The sequence below is a fragment of the Acipenser ruthenus genome, chromosome 58, assembly GCF_902713425.1.
Source record: "Acipenser ruthenus chromosome 58, fAciRut3.2 maternal haplotype, whole genome shotgun sequence".
NCBI classification, from domain to species: domain Eukaryota; kingdom Metazoa; phylum Chordata; class Actinopteri; order Acipenseriformes; family Acipenseridae; genus Acipenser; species Acipenser ruthenus.
This window is the reverse complement of record NC_081246.1, coordinates 4,843,061-4,860,151: the sequence shown is the minus strand read 5'-3', so window position 1 is coordinate 4,860,151 and position 17,091 is coordinate 4,843,061. Positions and strand designations below refer to the sequence as shown.

General features: G+C 46.5%; 1 protein-coding gene and 1 pseudogene across 2 annotated transcripts in view; one reads left to right on the top strand and one right to left on the bottom strand.

The window, feature by feature from the left end:
* The window catches only part of LOC117407693 (zinc finger protein 501-like), a 7,683-nt gene extending 1,013 nt beyond the window's left edge, over positions 1 to 6,670 (bottom strand). Inside the window, exons 1-4 of one of the 2 annotated variants that reach the window (XM_059018029.1) lie at positions 6,621 to 6,670; positions 4,455 to 4,572; positions 3,486 to 3,680; positions 1 to 2,183 (exon numbers count right to left, since the gene is read on the bottom strand). The exon at positions 1 to 2,183 is cut by the window's left edge and continues 1,013 nt beyond it. In XM_059018029.1, coding sequence (XP_058874012.1) covers positions 1,072 to 2,183; positions 3,486 to 3,680; positions 4,455 to 4,554 — 1,407 coding nt within the window. In that variant the 5' untranslated portion in view covers positions 4,555 to 4,572; positions 6,621 to 6,670 and the 3' untranslated portion in view covers positions 1 to 1,071. Of the gene's footprint in view, positions 2,184 to 3,485; positions 3,681 to 4,454; positions 4,573 to 5,029; positions 5,433 to 6,620 lie in introns of those variants that run through there. The other variant, XM_059018028.1, reaches the window with a different exon arrangement.
* A 1,253-nt stretch (positions 6,671 to 7,923) lies between these two features.
* LOC131724904 (zinc finger protein 260-like) lies at positions 7,924 to 16,101 on the top strand (annotated as a pseudogene).
* Positions 16,102 to 17,091: the final 990 nt, after the last annotated feature.

Below are 17,091 nucleotides of genomic sequence, written 5' to 3'. Positions count from 1 at the left end.
ATTTTTGGCAGACACACACTCTCACACACACACACTGACACAAACAGACACACACAGTGTCACTGATAATGAGAGGAGACACACACACAGTGTCACTGATAATGAGAGAGAGGAGCCACACACACACAGTGTCACTGATAATGAGAGAGAGGAGCCACACACACACACAGTGTCACTGATAATGAGAGAGAGGAGCCACACACACACAGTGTCACTGATAATGAGAGAGAGGAGACACACACACACACACACACACAGTGTCACTGATAATGAGAGAGGAGACACACACACACAGTCACACACACAGTGTCACTGATAATGAGAGGAGCCACACACACACACAGTGTCACTGATAATGAGAGAGAGGAGCCACACACACACACAGCGTCACTGATAATGAGAGAGAGGAGCCACACACACACACAGTGTCACTGATAATGAGAGAGAGGAACCACACACACACACAGTGTCACTGATAATGAGAGAGAGGAGCCACACACACACAGTGTCACTGATAATGAGAGAGAGGAGACACACACACACACACACACAGTGTCACTGATAATGAGAGAGAGGAACCACACACACACACTGAAGCCGAGATCCAGGACCTTTTATTGGCTGAAAAACACAGAAACACAGCCGAGCCATGAAGAGCGTGCAGGAGCCGGGACAACGCGGACCGGGGAGGAGCAGAGAACTGCACTCCCAGGACAGGCGCTGGAGACCTCCTGCAGCATGGTTCAGCGTCTTCACTCGAACGCACCCGCGGGCCCTGGGGCAGCGCGGCTTCAGAGAAGGTCTTCACGGGCTGAAGCAAAGGCCGATTATCAGCCCGAGCGACATGATCCCTTCCGCTGTTTAACAGGAGCTCTGAGTCAGCAGGAACCCGGAACTGCGACGCTCCACGCAATTTTAGTCTCCTAAAAAATTTTTAGCGAAAACTCGCCGCTTCTTAGATCCCGCGGGTGAATTTACAAGAGGATCCTAAACTTTTCCATTCGTTTTTCAAAGCAGCCGGGGCGAGGATAACCCTGGCAGGGCCGGGCGGAGTCCAGCCAGCTTCCTGCTTCACGGCTGGCAGGCGTGTCCTCTCAGCTGGTAGCTATAGACGAAGCTCTCCCCGCAGGCGACGCACCGATACGGGGTCTCTCCCGTGTGGATTCGGAGATGCGTCCTCAGAGCCCCGGATTCCTTGAAGCTCTTGGGGCAGCCGGTGCAGCGATACGGGGTCTCTCCGCTGTGAACCCGGGCGTGTTTCCGGAGGTACCCCGACTCTCTGAAACTCTTCCCGCACTCGGGGCAGCTGTACGGGGTCTCCCCGCTGTGCACCCGCTTGTGTTTCCGCAGCGACCCGGGGTCTTTGAAACTCTTCTGGCAATCGGGACACCCGTACGGGGCTTCTCCAGTGTGACTCCTCCGATGGGTCTTCAAGGATCCCGAGTCCCGGAAGCTCTTCCCGCAGTCCCCGCACCCGTACGGGGTTTCCCCGGTGTGGCTCCGGGAATGTCGCTTCAGGTTCTGCGAGGCGTTGAAGCGTTTCCCGCAGACGGCGCACAGGTACGGGTTTTCCCCGGAGTGAGTCCTCCGGTGGGTCTGGAGATTCCCCGAGTGGCGGAAGGCTTTCCCGCAATCGGGGCAGCAGAACCGGGACTCCCCCGGGTCGGAGTGGACCTTCCGGTGAGAGCGGAGGTGCCCCGGGCTCTTGAAGGTTTTCCCACAGTCCGGGCAGCGGTACGGCCTCTCTCCGGAGTGGATTCGCTCGTGGGACCTCAGCTGCTGGCTCTGTCCGAAGCCTTTTCCGCAGGTCGCGCAGTGGTACGGGAGCTCTCCGGTGTGAGTGCGGCGGTGGACCTTCGCCGATCCCGACTCCCGGAAGCACTTGCCGCAGTCCGGGCAGGAGAAGGGCTTCTCCCCCGTGTGGACTCTCCGGTGCCTCTTCAGGTTCTCCAGCTGGCTGAATTGCCGCCCGCAGTCCGGGCAGCAGTACGGGCACTCGCCAGTGTGAACCCGCTGGTGGATCTTCAGCCCGCGCGACTGGCCGAATTTCTTCCCGCAGACGTCGCAAGGGAAAACCGGGGGAACCTTTTTCGGGGACGCCCCGTCCCGGACCGGTCTGGGGGTCGGGGAAGAAGGGTCGTGTACGGAGTTCGGGATGCTTCTCCGCTCCTGTTCTGTGTCCGCTTGGGAGAGAAACAGAGAGAGAGAGAGAGAGAGAGAGAGAGAGAGAGAGAGAGAGAGAGAGAGAGAGAGAGAGAGATCGCTTTGTAACATCGCTGTCAACGCTGTCAAATAATGTACTGTACATTACACACCGGACACTGTGATTATGCTACTTGCCATTGTAGTAAGACAGTCTGTGTCCAGGCTGGGCTACAGTTTGGAGTGACCACTGATTTTAAGTAGCCCACCCTCATGGCTAGTGTCCCACCACGACCTCAATAGTCCGAAATCGACACATGGCCTAGAACTGAATCTTCAAAAGTTTAAAAATGCACTAGTAGGCTTTATGTGTTTTTTTGGGGTTTTTTTTCATAAGATATACAAGTTTAGCAGGTGTCACTTCTGTGCTCATTAGAGTTACTGAAGTGGCTACCGATATTTAGCTGGCTGCTGAATTCTGGCTGCTGAGTGGTGTTGGCAGCACCTTTGTTCTCAAGGATCTCCAAGGGCTGGGGGCCCTGGTCTTGCCTATAGCCTCTTTTGAAGCGAGTCTTCTCTGTGGTACTTGATGCCTCTAACCCCTCAATGGTCCAATTTATTTTCACACGGGCAGTTTATTTTAGACACGCTGTTTAAAAGTATTTGTTTTCACAGTAAAACAGGTTTAAAAGGCTCTGCATATCAACAGGACTCTCAGTACTGCATCTCCAGCCTCGCCCCTCGTTCACTGTATTTATCACATACCTCTTCATAGTCGTACATACCGATAAATCATCTCCTGATCACTCGTTTTATCACCAAACTCCTCAATAATGCGATCCAAGTCATTATTTTATTACTGTAACATCTAAAAAAAGCTCTGCAGATGTCTGTGATGTTCTCTGAGCGCTGGATGCGGAAGCAGCTGTCTTGTTTGTTTATGTCTGGGGCTATCTGTATTCATGAGATACGCCCCCTTTTTTTCGGCTTCTCTCGGCTCCCATCGGTCTCACTCGGCCATTGAATGGTTTTCTCGGCTTTTTCCGGAGAAAAAACGACTAGAGACCTGTTTATTGCGTCTTTTTGACTATTTGAAGCTAAAACCAGGAATGGATCAACACGCTCGGCAACGGGAGTCTCGTCAGGGCTGGGAATCAGACTCCCGCTGCACAGCAGTGTGATCCAGTCCTGGTTTCACTGGGAGTTTAATAATCAGACACACCTGAGCTTGTTAGCTAGACACACTGGGGGTTGATCAAGCTGGTAGCAGTAAAACCTGGACTGGATCACACTGCTGTGCGATAGGAGTCCGATTCCCAGCCCTGCTCTCCTCCGGTACCTACGTGTGTCAGCGCTGGTTGGAGGCGTGGCTCCTTCCTTGTTGAAAAGCGCGGGGTTCACGTGGAGAGATTCCTCCTCCTCCTCCTCCTCTTCCTCCCCCACCACGCGCACGCACCCCAGATCAGCGAGTTCCTCCGCAATGTCATCATCACACGGCTCCTCTTTAACACTGACAGCAGGAAACACACAGTCCTGTTCTGCAACCAGAGAGACGCAGGGGATTCATAGAGTGTGGAAACAGTTACCACTCCTCTCTGTGCTTTACAATGCTTCCCTATGCTTTACCAGACCTCTCTGTGCTTTACAATGCTTCCCTATGCTTTACCAGACCTCTCTGTGCTTTACAATGCTTCCCTATGCCTTACCAGACCTCTCTGTGCTTTACAATGCTTCCCTGTGCTTTACCAGACCTCTCTGTGCTTTACAATGCTTCCCTATGCTTTACCAGACCTCTCTGTGCTTTACAATGCTTCCCTGTGCTTTACCAGACCTCTCTGTGCTTTACAATGCTTCCCTATGCTTTACCAGACCTCTCTGTGCTTTACAATGCTTCCCTATGCTTTACCAGACCTCTCTGTGCTTTACAATGCTTCCCTATGCTTTACCAGACCTCTCTGTGCTTTACAATGCTTCCCTATGCTTTACCAGACCTCTCTGTGCTTTACAATGCTTCCCTATGCTTTACCAGACCTCTCTGTGCTTTACAATGCTTCCCTATGCTTTACCATACCTCTCTGTGCTTTACAATGCTTCCCTATGCTTTACCAGACCTCTCTGTGCTTTACAATGCTTCCCTATGCTTTACCAGACCTCTCTGTGCTTTACAATGCTTCCCTATGCTTTACCATACCTCTCTGTGCTTTACAATGCTTCCCTATGCTTTACCAGACCTCTCTGTGCTTTACAATGCTTCCCTATGCTTTATCAGACCTCTCTGTGCTTTACAATTACACACTCTATCACAGGGTTACCCATCTGGATGAGGAGCGCTTCGTTATCACATCCCAATTCACTGTCCTCCTCTTTAACGGAGACGCTGAGGGGCTCTTCATTCACCAGAGGAGAGTCCATCTTCAGAACACTTGATTTCTACAAGAGAGTGTCAACACAGATCAATACAGAGATCAATACACAGATCAATACAATACAACACAGAGATCAACACACTATAGTACAGAGATCCACAGGGATGGGAATCAGACTCCTATCGCACAGCAGTGTGATCCAGTCCAGGTTTTACTGCTACCAGCTTGATCAGCCCCCAGTGTGTCTAGCTAACAAGCTCAGGTGTGTCTGATTATTAAACTCCCAGTGAAACCAGGACTGGATCACACTGCTGTGCAGCGGGAGTCTGATTCCCAGCCCTGCTGTGTTTCAGTAACGCTGCGTGGATTTCACTCTTGCAATTCGTACAAACGTGTGGTTTTGATGAAGCTGTTTATCTTCACCTCGCTGTTAGCCTTGCTCAGCAGAAGGTGTTGAGAATATATCTACATTTATACATCGAAAAACACTTCAATTGCTCCTTAACCACACTTCAAAATACCTGCCGTTTCCAGAGCTCCGCCTGCTGCTGTGTGTCACTAACATCCTTCATATAGACACAAAACAAACGAGCCCCTATTGGAAGTGACTCTGCAGCAGCCACTGACTCCCTGTGTGTGTGTGCGTGCGTGCGTGCGACCCTGAGCGAGTCGCTTCACCTCCTTGTGCTCCGTCCTTCGGATGAGACGTCAAACAAACGAGCCCCTATTGGAAGTGACTCTGCAGCAGCCACTGACTCACTGCGTGCGTGCGTGCGTGCGTGCGTGTGTGTGTGTGACCCTGAGCGAGTCGCTTCACCTCCTTGTGCTCCGTCCTTCGGATGAGACGTCAAACAAACGAGCCCCTATTGGAAGTGACTCTGCAGCAGCCACTGACTCACTGCGTGCGTGCGTGCGTGCGTGCGTGTGTGTGTGTGACCCTGAGCGAGCCGCTTCACCTCCTTGTGCTCCGTCCTTCGGATGAGACGTCAAACAAACGAGCCCCTATTGGAAGTGACTCTGCAGCAGCCACTGACTCACTGCGTGCGTGCGTGCGTGCGTGCGTGTGTGTGTGTGACCCTGAGCGAGCCGCTTCACCTCCTTGTGCTCCGTCCTTCGGATGAGACGTCAAACAAACGAGCCCCTATTGGAAGTGACTCTGCAGCAGCTACTGACTCACTGTGTGTGTGTGTGTGTGTGTGTGTGTGTGTGTGTGTGTGTGACCCTGAGCGAGCCGCTTCACCTCCTTGTGCTCCGTCCTTCGGATGAGACGTCAGACAAACGAGCTCCTATTGGAAGTGACTCTGCAGCAGCCACTGACTCCCTGTGTGTGCGTGCGTGCGTGCGACCCTGAGCGAGCCGCTTCACCTCCTTGTGCTCCGTCCTGCGGATGAGACGTCAAACAAACGAGCTCCTATTGGAAGTGACTCTGCAGCAGCCACTGACTCCCTGTGTGTGTGTGTGTGTGTGTGACCCTGAGCGAGTCGCTTCACCTCCTTGTGCTCCGTCCTGCGGATGAGACGTCAAACAAACGAGCTCCTATTGGAAGTGACTCTGCAGCAGCAGGTGTTGATGATGCAGTGTTCACCCCGCTGGTCGCTTTGGATAAAAGCGTCTGCTAAATAATAATAATAATAATAATAATAATAATAACGCAGTTTTTCGCTGATATTCAATTATTTGGACGCTACAGGGAGGAGAAATACGGAACACAGCGCAGAGGCATTCCTCTCATAACCGCAATATTATTATTATTATAAATAAACTCGTTATGTTACCATGGCAGCGATTATAGAGACTCACAGTCATAATTACACTAAAAAATGAACAGCTTGGGAAACAGAAACTTTTGCTCAAACACAGCGATGTGTGTCTGTGCGTGCGTGCGTGCGTCAGTGTCTGTTCGTGCGTGCCTGTCTCAGTGTCTGTGTGCGTGTGGGTTTAAAAGGATGTAAACTGCAGTGTACACAAAACATTTTGATATAAACTGTTCATATATATATATATATATATATGTACATACAGTGTATAGCCACGTTCCTATCCCGCATGAACAGTCGTGTCAATAAAGCACGTTAATTACACAACAAACATAAAACAAAACAACAAACTTACTTATACAGATTAGATATCGAGATTTCCGGAAAAAGACACTTTCACCCGGAGATAACATTCGCTCAAAACCCGCCTCCCTCCTGCAGCTCATTGGCTACAATAGGAGCCGGCCTCGCTCAGCGATTGGACAGACTGGTTGCGCAACTGACGCCATGTTGGCTCCAAGCTGGATTCAGCATTGAATTCCGTGCCAGACTAAACAGAGCCAAAATGGCGTACAATGTGATGCAGCTTCATAAGATGCGATCCGTTCTGTATGACTCTATAAACCATTTTCAAGGGAGTTTTGCGACACCCTCTAGACCAGGGGTGCACAATTCCGGTCCTGGAGGGCCGGATCCCTCCTGGCTTTTGTTCCAACTGTGCTCTAAATTACTTAATTAAACCAATAATTGGTAATAATTGGTCCAATTAAGTAATTTAGGGCAAGGTTGGAACAAAAGCCAGGAGGGACACCGGCCCTCCAGGACCGGAATTGTGCACCCCTGCTCTAGAATTAGCAAATGTCGCTTCATAAAGTCCAGTGAAACCTGTTGGATAATGTTACCTTGTTAACATACTGAGAGAAAATAAAATAACGAATTGTAATGGAAAAACAAAAAACAGGCAATTTTTTAATTAATTTCGATTTCAGGAAAAGTTCCAAAAAAATTGAGCTGATAAAAGTTACAGTGCGAATCAGCCATGCAATCGTGTTTGCCTGTAGCCAGTACTTGCGTGGAGGCCTGGCGCCATCTACTGGGAGACGTGAGAATAGCAGGGAGAGGTTTAGCCATTCATTTCAATGGGAGAGAGATTATTCAGTCTCTGGTATCTGGAAAGGTAATCCTCGAATTTAAATGAGTGTATTAGCTCATGTGTTTGTATTATACATGACAGTGATACAAGGTATTATTAGCCGTCTGTCACTTTATAAATGAATCGGCTATTCTATAAATGAACCAACATTTCCTTGTCATTGTATTTATCTTGCTCTTAATTGTATTATTACTTGTACTGTGATACTTGAAATGTATTTGCTTACGATTGTAAGTCGCCCTGGATAAGGGCGTCTACTAAGAAATAAATAATAATACAGAAATAATTTTATTAACTGGCTGATCAGCTGGTAACTTATCTATTTTTTTTATATATAATTAATAAAACTATAATCTGTGTGCTTGTTTAAAATACATAAATTAATCTCATGTTTTCATACATCACCTCATATATTAGTACTAGTATTGTTAATACATTTAACGGTAATCGAGTATAAAAATGCGTCTGTTTTCTTAATTATACGGTAAAATGCCACAGAGCTGATCCCCTATTGGTTAGGAGAGCCCCAGCGCGTCCAATCACCGGAGGACTCCTCGGTTCAGAATGACCCCGCAGCCAATGGCAGGCGAGAGAGGGGGCGGGTTTGTTTTCGCTTCGGTCCCTCACAATATTCTTCCCTGAAGGAGAGAGAGGAGGCCGGAGAGGCTGAATTAACGAGTAAGATTTTAAATATAAATTCATTTTATTACATTTGTTAACCGGTACAGACTCTTACATTTGATCAGTTCTACTGAACACAGTTTGTTTCGTGTAATAATATTTTCAGAAAGCGGGTCGTTTTGTTCCCGTGGATGATGATAATAATTGTATCTCACACACACGCAGGCCCACCGAGAGGGCAGCCGCTGGAAAAACTAAAAAAAAACTAAAAAAACAAAACTTAAAAAATCAATTCCGGTCAATTAATATCAAACATTTAAACATTTTTAAAAACGCGTAACCGCTCGAGCCCTCCGCGCCGCGCGGGAGCGTTTGCGTTCGCGCGCGCCGCCGCCACGTAAACAAACAAGCCGTCCTTTTGATTTCCGGTGTGAGGCTGCGCTCCGCTCCGCTGCAGACTCGACAGTCCTGTATTATTATTATTATTATTATTATTATTATTATTATTATTATTATTATTATTATTATTATTATTATGTATTTCTTAGCAGTCGCGATTTATCCAGGGCGACTTACAATTGTTACAAGATATCACATTATTTTTTTTACATACAATTCCCCATTTATACAGTTGGGTTTTTACTGGAGCAATCTAGGTAAAGTACCTTGCTCAAGGGTACAGCAGCAGTGTCCCCCCACCTGGGATTGAACCCACGACCCTCCGGTCAAGAGTCCAGAGCCCTGACCGCTACTCCACACTGAGTCCAGAGCCCTGACCACTACTCCCCACCGAGTCCAGAGCCCTGACCACTACTCCACACCGAGTCCAGAGCCCTGACCACTACTCCACACCGAGTCCAGAGCCCTGACCACTACTCCACACCGAGTCCAGAGCCCTGACCACTACTCCACACCGAGTCCAGAGCCCTGACCACTACTCCAAACCGAGTCCAGAGCCCTGACCACTACTCCACACCGAGTCCAGAGCCCTGACCACTACTCCACACCGAGTCCAGAGCCCTGACCACTACTCCACACTGAGTCCAGAGCCCTGACCGCTTCTCCACACCGAGTCCAGAGCCCTGACCACTACTCCACACCGAGTCCAGAGCCCTGACCACTACTCCACATGCTGCCCTAAAAAACAATTTTGCTGAAGCGGTTTTCTCCCACTGCTAATTAAAAACATTTTATTTGTGTCGTCGCTGTCAGTTTGAGGCGGAGCTTCACGGTCGTCATGGTGACACGGCTGAGAGAATGTTTTCCTCTGTCGCCCCGTCTGGTGCTGTCAGTGCCAGTCTCTCAGCACACAGTACAGCGAGTCGCTCAGTGACGAGGTGCAAACAGGTGATCGATTGCTCTGTGTGAGCGTTTACGAAGGTGCTGCTGAGACAACTTCTTAGAATTTAACACAGGGAGTGTAACAGATTGTATTGTGTGTGTTTTTTTCTTGTTTTTTAGGAAATTTGTTAAGAAGACAAAACTGGATTATCCTTGTGAAACAGAAGATTCAACGATGGAGCCTGTCCATATTAAACAGGAGAGACCTGTACTAGACTCAGTCCATATTAAAGAGGAGAGACCTGTACTAGAATCAGTCCATATTAAAGAGGAGAGTCCTGAACTAGACTCAGTCCATATTAAAGAGGAGAGTCCTGTACTAGACTCAGTCCATATTAAAGAGGAGAGTCCTGTACTAGAATCAGTCCATATTAAAGAGGAGAGTCCTGAACTAGAATCAATCTGTATTAAAAGGGTTATTCTCAATTCTAACCCCTTAAGCAGCTTTCAGGGCTCTCTTATCTGTGGTGACTGTGGGAAGAGTTTCAGTCAGTCAGGGACTTTGAAAAGACATCAGAGAATCCACACAGGCGAGAAGCCACATCACTGTGATGACTGTGGGAAGAGTTTCAGAGAGCCAAGGGACTTCCAAATACACCAGCGAATCCACACTGGAGAGAAACCGTATACCTGTGCAGAGTGTGGGAAGAGTTTCACGCAGTCGCAGAGCCTGAAACGTCACCAGCAAACCCACACTGGAGAGAAACTACACATCTGTGGTGACTGTGGGAACAGTTTCAGTCAGTTACAAAACCTGCAACTTCACCAGCGAATCCACACTGGAGAGAAACCGCATGTCTGTGCTGACTGTGGGAAGAGTTTCAGAGATTTACAAAGCCTGAATCTTCACCAGCGAATCCACACTGGAGAGAAACGATATGTCTGTGGTGACTGTGGGAAGAGATTCAGCTGGTCAAGCACATTGAAAAGACACGAGCGAATCCACACAGGAGAGAAGCCGAATGTCTGTGCCGACTGCGGGAAGAGTTTCACACGTTTACAAAACCTGAAACTTCACCAGCGAATCCACTCTGGAAGAGAAACCGTATACCTGTGCTGACTGTGGGAGGAGTCTCAGAGATTTACAAAACCTGAAACTTCACCAGCGAATCCACTCTGGAAGAGAAACCGTATACCTGTGCTGACTGTGGGAGGAGTTTCAGAGATTTACAAAACCTGAAACTTCACCAGAGAATTCACACAGAAGGGAAACCAAGATGTCGGTGGTGACTGTGGGAGGAGTTTCAGATGGATATACAGCTTGAGAGGCACCAGCGAATCCACACAGCAGAGAAACCCTCTCACCCAACCTTCTCCCATAACATTTGAGATCTGCTTCAAAGGACTGGATATTAGTAACAGAGGGTCGTAAAGATTTAAATTGGATTCAGTTCAGATTACCTGCCAGTCTGATCTAAACAAACAGAGCTGATTCTTATCTGTTAATTAAGAAAGTCTGTCTGAAAGCCAGGATACAACTTCCTATAAAGGGTTAAGAATTGCGACATCTGGTGGATACGAGGCGCCATGACTTTCAACCCATGAAATGAATTGTTATCCTGAAACATAAGTGAATGAAACTGACATTTTTATCCTTTTGTGATCAATATAACTATATTGTGTTCTATACATGTTTCGAATCCTGTTCTCTCTCTCTCTCTCTCTCTCTCTCTCTCTCTCTCTCTCTCTCTCTCTCTCTATGGAGGAGGGTCGCTTCCTGTGTTAATGACGCACATTGCGAATACAAATACACACAATACAGCGCTGTGCAAAAGAGCTGGCCAAAACATTAGGAACACCTGCCATACACACACAGCATGCAAATACACACAATACAGCACTGTGCAAAAGAGCTGGCCAAAACATTAGGAACACCTGCCATACACACACAGCATGCTAATACACACAATACAGCGCTGTGCAAAAGAGCTGGCCAAAACATTAGGAACACCTGCCATACACACACAGCATGCAAATACACACAATACAGCACTGTGCAAAAGAGCTGGCCAAAACATTAGGAACACCTGCCATACACACACAGCATGCAAATACACACAATACAGCACTGTGCAAAAGAGCTGGCCAAAACATTAGGAACACCTGCCATACACACACAGCATGCAAATACACACTATACAGCACTGTGCAAAAGAGCTGGCCAAAACATTAGGAACACCTGCCATACACACACAGCATGCAAATACACACAATACAGCACTGTGCAAAAGCGCTGGCCAAAACATTAGGAACACCTGCCATACACACACAGCATGCAAATACACACAATACAGCACTGTGCAAAAGAGCTGGCCAAAACATTAGGAACACCTGCCATACACACACAGCATGCAAATACACACAATACAGCACTGTGCAAAAGAGCTGGCCAAAACATTAGGAACACCTGCCATACACACACAGCATGCAAATACACACAATACAGCACTGTGCAAAAGAGCTGGCCAAAACATTAGGAACACCTGCCATACACACACAGCATGCAAATACACACAATACAGCACTGTGCAAAAGAGCTGGCCAAAACATTAGGAACACCTGCCATACACACACAGCATGCAAATACACACAATACAGCACTGTGCAAAAGAGCTGGCCAAAACATTAGGAACACCTGCCATACACACAGTCCTGTTCAGTTTGACACTACAATATAATCATTTCTTCTTGGTGTCTGTGTTAGTTTGCTACATTCTTCCAGAGTTTAGAATACAATAAAGTCAGTAATTTAAGCAATGTTCTGCTTGCCTGGAACTAGAATGGGGAATGTAAACTAACTGGAAAGTCATCAATCTAGTTTCTGATGAACTAGTTCTGCACAGAAAGCTGAACTCTGGTAGAATGTAGCAAACATTCACTCAGGAATAATATTGTAGTTTCTGTAGAAGCTCTTATCCAATTGTAGATTCAGTGATTTCCCACGATTGATTAGACTGAAGCAAAAATACTGTTAAACTGAAGTCTAGTGGAACAATGTATTAAACATGCAGCCATGCAATCGTATTGACTGTGAAACTGCACACAGATTTGTTACACCGGCGCTGTGTCGTTTTCCTGCAGCCAGTAATTGCGTGGAGGCCTGGCGCCATCTACTGGGAGACGTGAGAATAGCAGGGAGAGGTTTGTCATTCATTTCAATGGGAGAGAGATTATTCAGTCTCTGGTATCTGGAAAGGTAATCCTCGAATTTAAATGAGTGTATTAGCTCATGTGTTTGTATTATACATGACAGTGATACAAGGTATTATTAGCCGTCTGTCACTTTATAAATGAATCGGCTATTCTATAAATGAACCAACATTTCCTTGTCATTGTATTTATCTTGCTCTTAATTGTATTATTACTTGTACTGTGATACTTGAAATGTATTTGCTTACGATTGTAAGTCGCCCTGGATAAGGGCGTCTACTAAGAAATAAATAATAATACAGAAATAATTTTATTAACTGGCTGATCAGCTGGTAACTTATCTATTTTTTTATATATAATTAATAAAACTATAATCTGTGTGCTTGTTTTAAATACATAAATTAATCTCATGTTTTCATACATCACCTCATATATTAGTACTAGTATTGTTAATACATTTAACGGTAATCGAGTATAAAAATGCTCCTGTTTTCTTAATTATACGGTAAAATGCCACAGAGCTGATCCCCTATTGGTTAGGAGAGTCCCAGCGCGTCCAATCACCGGAGGACTCCTCGGTTCGGAATGACCCCACAGCCAATGGCAGGCGAGAGAGGGGGCGGGTTTGTTTTCGCTTCGGTTCCTCACAATATTCTTCCCTGAAGGAGAGAGAGGAGGCCGGAGAGGCTGAATTAACGAGTAAGATTTTAAATATAAATTCATTTTATTACATTTGTTAACCGGTACAGACTCTTACATTTGATCAGTTCTACTGAACACAGTTTGTTTCGTGTAATAATATTTTCAGAAAGCGGGTCGTTTTGTTCCCGTGGATGATGATAATAATTGTATCTCACACACACGCAGGCCCACCGAGAGGGCAGCCGCTGGAAAAACTAAAAAAAAACTAAAAAAACAAAACTTAAAAAATCAATTCCGGTCAATTAATATCAAACATTTAAACATTTTTAAAAACGCGTAACCGCTCGAGCCCTCCGCGCCGCGCGGGAGCGTTTGCGTTCGCGCGCGCCGCCCCCACGTAAACAAACAAGCCGTCCTTGTTGTTTCCGGTGTGAGGCTGCGCTCCGCTCCGCTGCAGACTCGACAGTCCTGTATTATTATTATTATTATTATTATTATTATTATTATTATTATTATTATTATTATGTATTTCTTAGCAGTCGCCCTTATCCAGGGCGACTTACAATTGTTACAAGATATCACATTATTTTTACATACCATTCCCCATTTATACAGTTGGGTTTTTACTGGAGCAATCTAGGTAAAGTACCTTGCTCAAGGGTACAGCAGCAGTGTCCCCCACCTGGGATTGAACCCACGACCCTCCGGTCAAGAGTCCAGAGCCCTGACCACTACTCCACACTGAGTCCAGAGCCCTGACCACTACTCCCCACCGAGTCCAGAGCCCTGACCACTACTCCACACCGAGTCCAGAGCCCTGACCACTACTCCACACCGAGTCCAGAGCCCTGACCACTACTCCACACCGAGTCCAGAGCCCTGACCACTACTCCACACCGAGTCCAGAGCCCTGACCACTACTCCAAACCGAGTCCAGAGCCCTGACCACTACTCCACACCGAGTCCAGAGCCCTGACCACTACTCCACACCGAGTCCAGAGCCCTGACCACTACTCCAAACCGAGTCCAGAGCCCTGACCACTACTCCACACCGAGTCCAGAGCCCTGACCACTACTCCACACCGAGTCCAGAGCCCTGACCACTACTCCACATGCTGCCCTAAAAAACAATTTTGCTGAAGCGGTTTTCTCCCACTGCTAATTAAAAATAAAAAAGCCACCGAGCTTCACGGTCGTCATGGTGACACGGCTGAGAGAATGTTTTCCTCTGTCGCCCCGTCTGGTGCTGTCAGTGTCAGTCTCTCAGCACACAGTACAGCGAGTCGCTCAGTGACGAGGTGCAAACAGGTGATCGATCGCTCTGTGTGAGCGTTTACGAAGGCGCTGGTGAGATGACTTCTTAGAATTTAACACAGGGAGTATAACAGATTGTATTATGTGTGTTTTTTCTTGTTTTTTAGGAAATTTGTTAAGAAGACAAAACTGGATTATCCTTGTGAAACAGAAGATTCAACGATGGAGCCTGTCCATATTAAACAGGAGAGACCTGTACTAGACTCAGTCCATATTAAAGAGGAGAGACCTGTACTAGAATCAGTCCATATTAAAGAGGAGAGTCCTGAACTAGACTCAGTCCATATTAAAGAGGAGAGTCCTGTACTAGACTCAGTCCATATTAAAGAGGAGAGTCCTGTACTAGAATCAGTCCATATTAAAGAGGAGAGTCCTGAACTAGAATCAATCTGTATTAAAAGGGTTATTCTCAATTCTAACCCCTTAAGCAGCTTTCAGGGCTCTCTTATCTGTGGTGACTGTGGGAAGAGTTTCAGTCAGTCAGGGACTTTGAAAAGACATCAGAGAATCCACACAGGCGAGAAGCCACATCACTGTGATGACTGTGGGAAGAGTTTCAGAGAGCCAAGGGACTTCCAAATACACCAGCGAATCCACACTGGAGAGAAACCGTATACCTGTGCAGAGTGTGGGAAGAGTTTCACGCAGTCGCAAAGCCTGAAACGTCACCAGCAAACCCACACTGGAGAGAAACTACACATCTGTGGTGACTCTGGGAACAGTTTCAGTCAGTTACAAAACCTGCAACTTCACCAGCGAATCCACACTGGAGAGAAACCGCATGTCTGTGCTGACTGTGGAAAGAGCTTCAGAGATTTACAAAGCCTGAAACTTCACCAGCGAATCCACACTGGAGAGAAACGATATGTCTGTGGTGACTGTGGGAAGAGATTCAGCTGGTCAAGCACATTGAAAAGACACGAGCGAATCCACACAGGAGAGAAGCCGAATGTCTGTGCCGACTGCGGGAAGAGTTTCACACGTTTACAAAACCTGAAACTTCACCAGCGAATCCACACTGGAAGAGAAACCGTATACCTGTGCTGACTGTGGGAGGAGTCTCAGAGATTTACAAAGCCTGAAACTTCACCAGAGAATCCACTCTGGAAGAGAAACCGTATACCTGTGCTGACTGTGGGAGGAGTCTCAGAGATTTACAAAGCCTGAAACTTCACCAGAGAATTCACACAGAAGGGAAACCAAGATGTCGGTGGTGACTGTGGGAGGAGTTTCAGATGGATATACAGCTTGAGAGGCACCAGCGAATCCACACAGCAGAGAAACCCTCTCACCCAACCTTCTCCCATAACACTCGAGATCTGCTTCAAAGGACTGGATATTAGTAACAGAGGGTCGTAAAGATTTGAAATGGTTTCAGTTCAGATTACCTGCCAGTCTGGTCTAAACAAACAGAGCTGATTCTTATCTGTAAATTAAGAAAGTCTGTCTGAAAGCCAGGATACAACTTCCTATGAAGGGTTAAGAAGTGCGACACCTGGTGGATACGATGCGCTATGACTTTCAACCCATGAAATGAATTGTTATCCTGAAACATAAGTGAATGAAACTGACATTTTTATCCTTTTGTGATATAATATAACTATATTTTGTGCTATACATGTTTCGAATCCTGCTCTCTTTCTCTCTCTCTTTCTCTCTCTCTCTCTCTATGGAGGAGGGTCGCTTCCTGTGTTAATGACGCACATTGCGATTACAAATACACACAATACAGCACTGTGCAAAAGAGCTGGCCAAAACATTAGGAACACCCGCCATACACACACAGCATGCAAATACACACAATACAGCACTGTGCAAAAGAGCTGGCCAAAACATTAGGAACACCTGCCATACACACAGTCCTGTTCAGTTTGACGCTACAATATAATCCCTTCTTCTTGGTGTCTGTGTTAGTTTACTACATTCTGAAAAGAGTTTAGAATACAATAAAGCCAGTAATTTAAGCAATGTTCTGCCTGCCTGGAACTAGAATGGGGAATGTAAACTAACTGGAAAGTCAACATTTCTGATGAACTAGTTCTGCACAGAAAGCTGAACTCTGGTAGAATGTAGCAAACATTCACTCAGGAATAATATTGTAGTTTCTGTAGAAGCTCTTATCCAATTGTAGATTCAGTGGTTTCCCACGATTGATTAGACTGAAACAAAAATACTGTTAAACTGAAGTCTAGTGGAACAATGTATTAAACATGCAGCCATGCAATCGTATTGACTGTGAAACTGCACACAGATCTGTTACTCCGGCGCTGTGTCGTTTTCCAGCAGCCAGTACTTGCGTGGAGGCCTGGCGCCATCTACTGGGAGACGTGAGAATAGCAGGGAGAGGTTTGTCATTCATTTCAATGGGTAAGAGATTATTCAGTCTCTGGTATCTGGAAAGGTAATCCTCGCATTTAAATAAGTGTATTAGCTCATGTGTTTGTATTATACATGACAGTGATACAAGGTATTATTAGCCATGTGTAACTTTATAAACGAATCGGCTATTCTATAAATGATCCAACATTTCCTTGTCATTTTATTAACTGGCTGATCAGCTGGTAACTTTTAATCATTTTTATTATAATTAATAAAACTATTACTT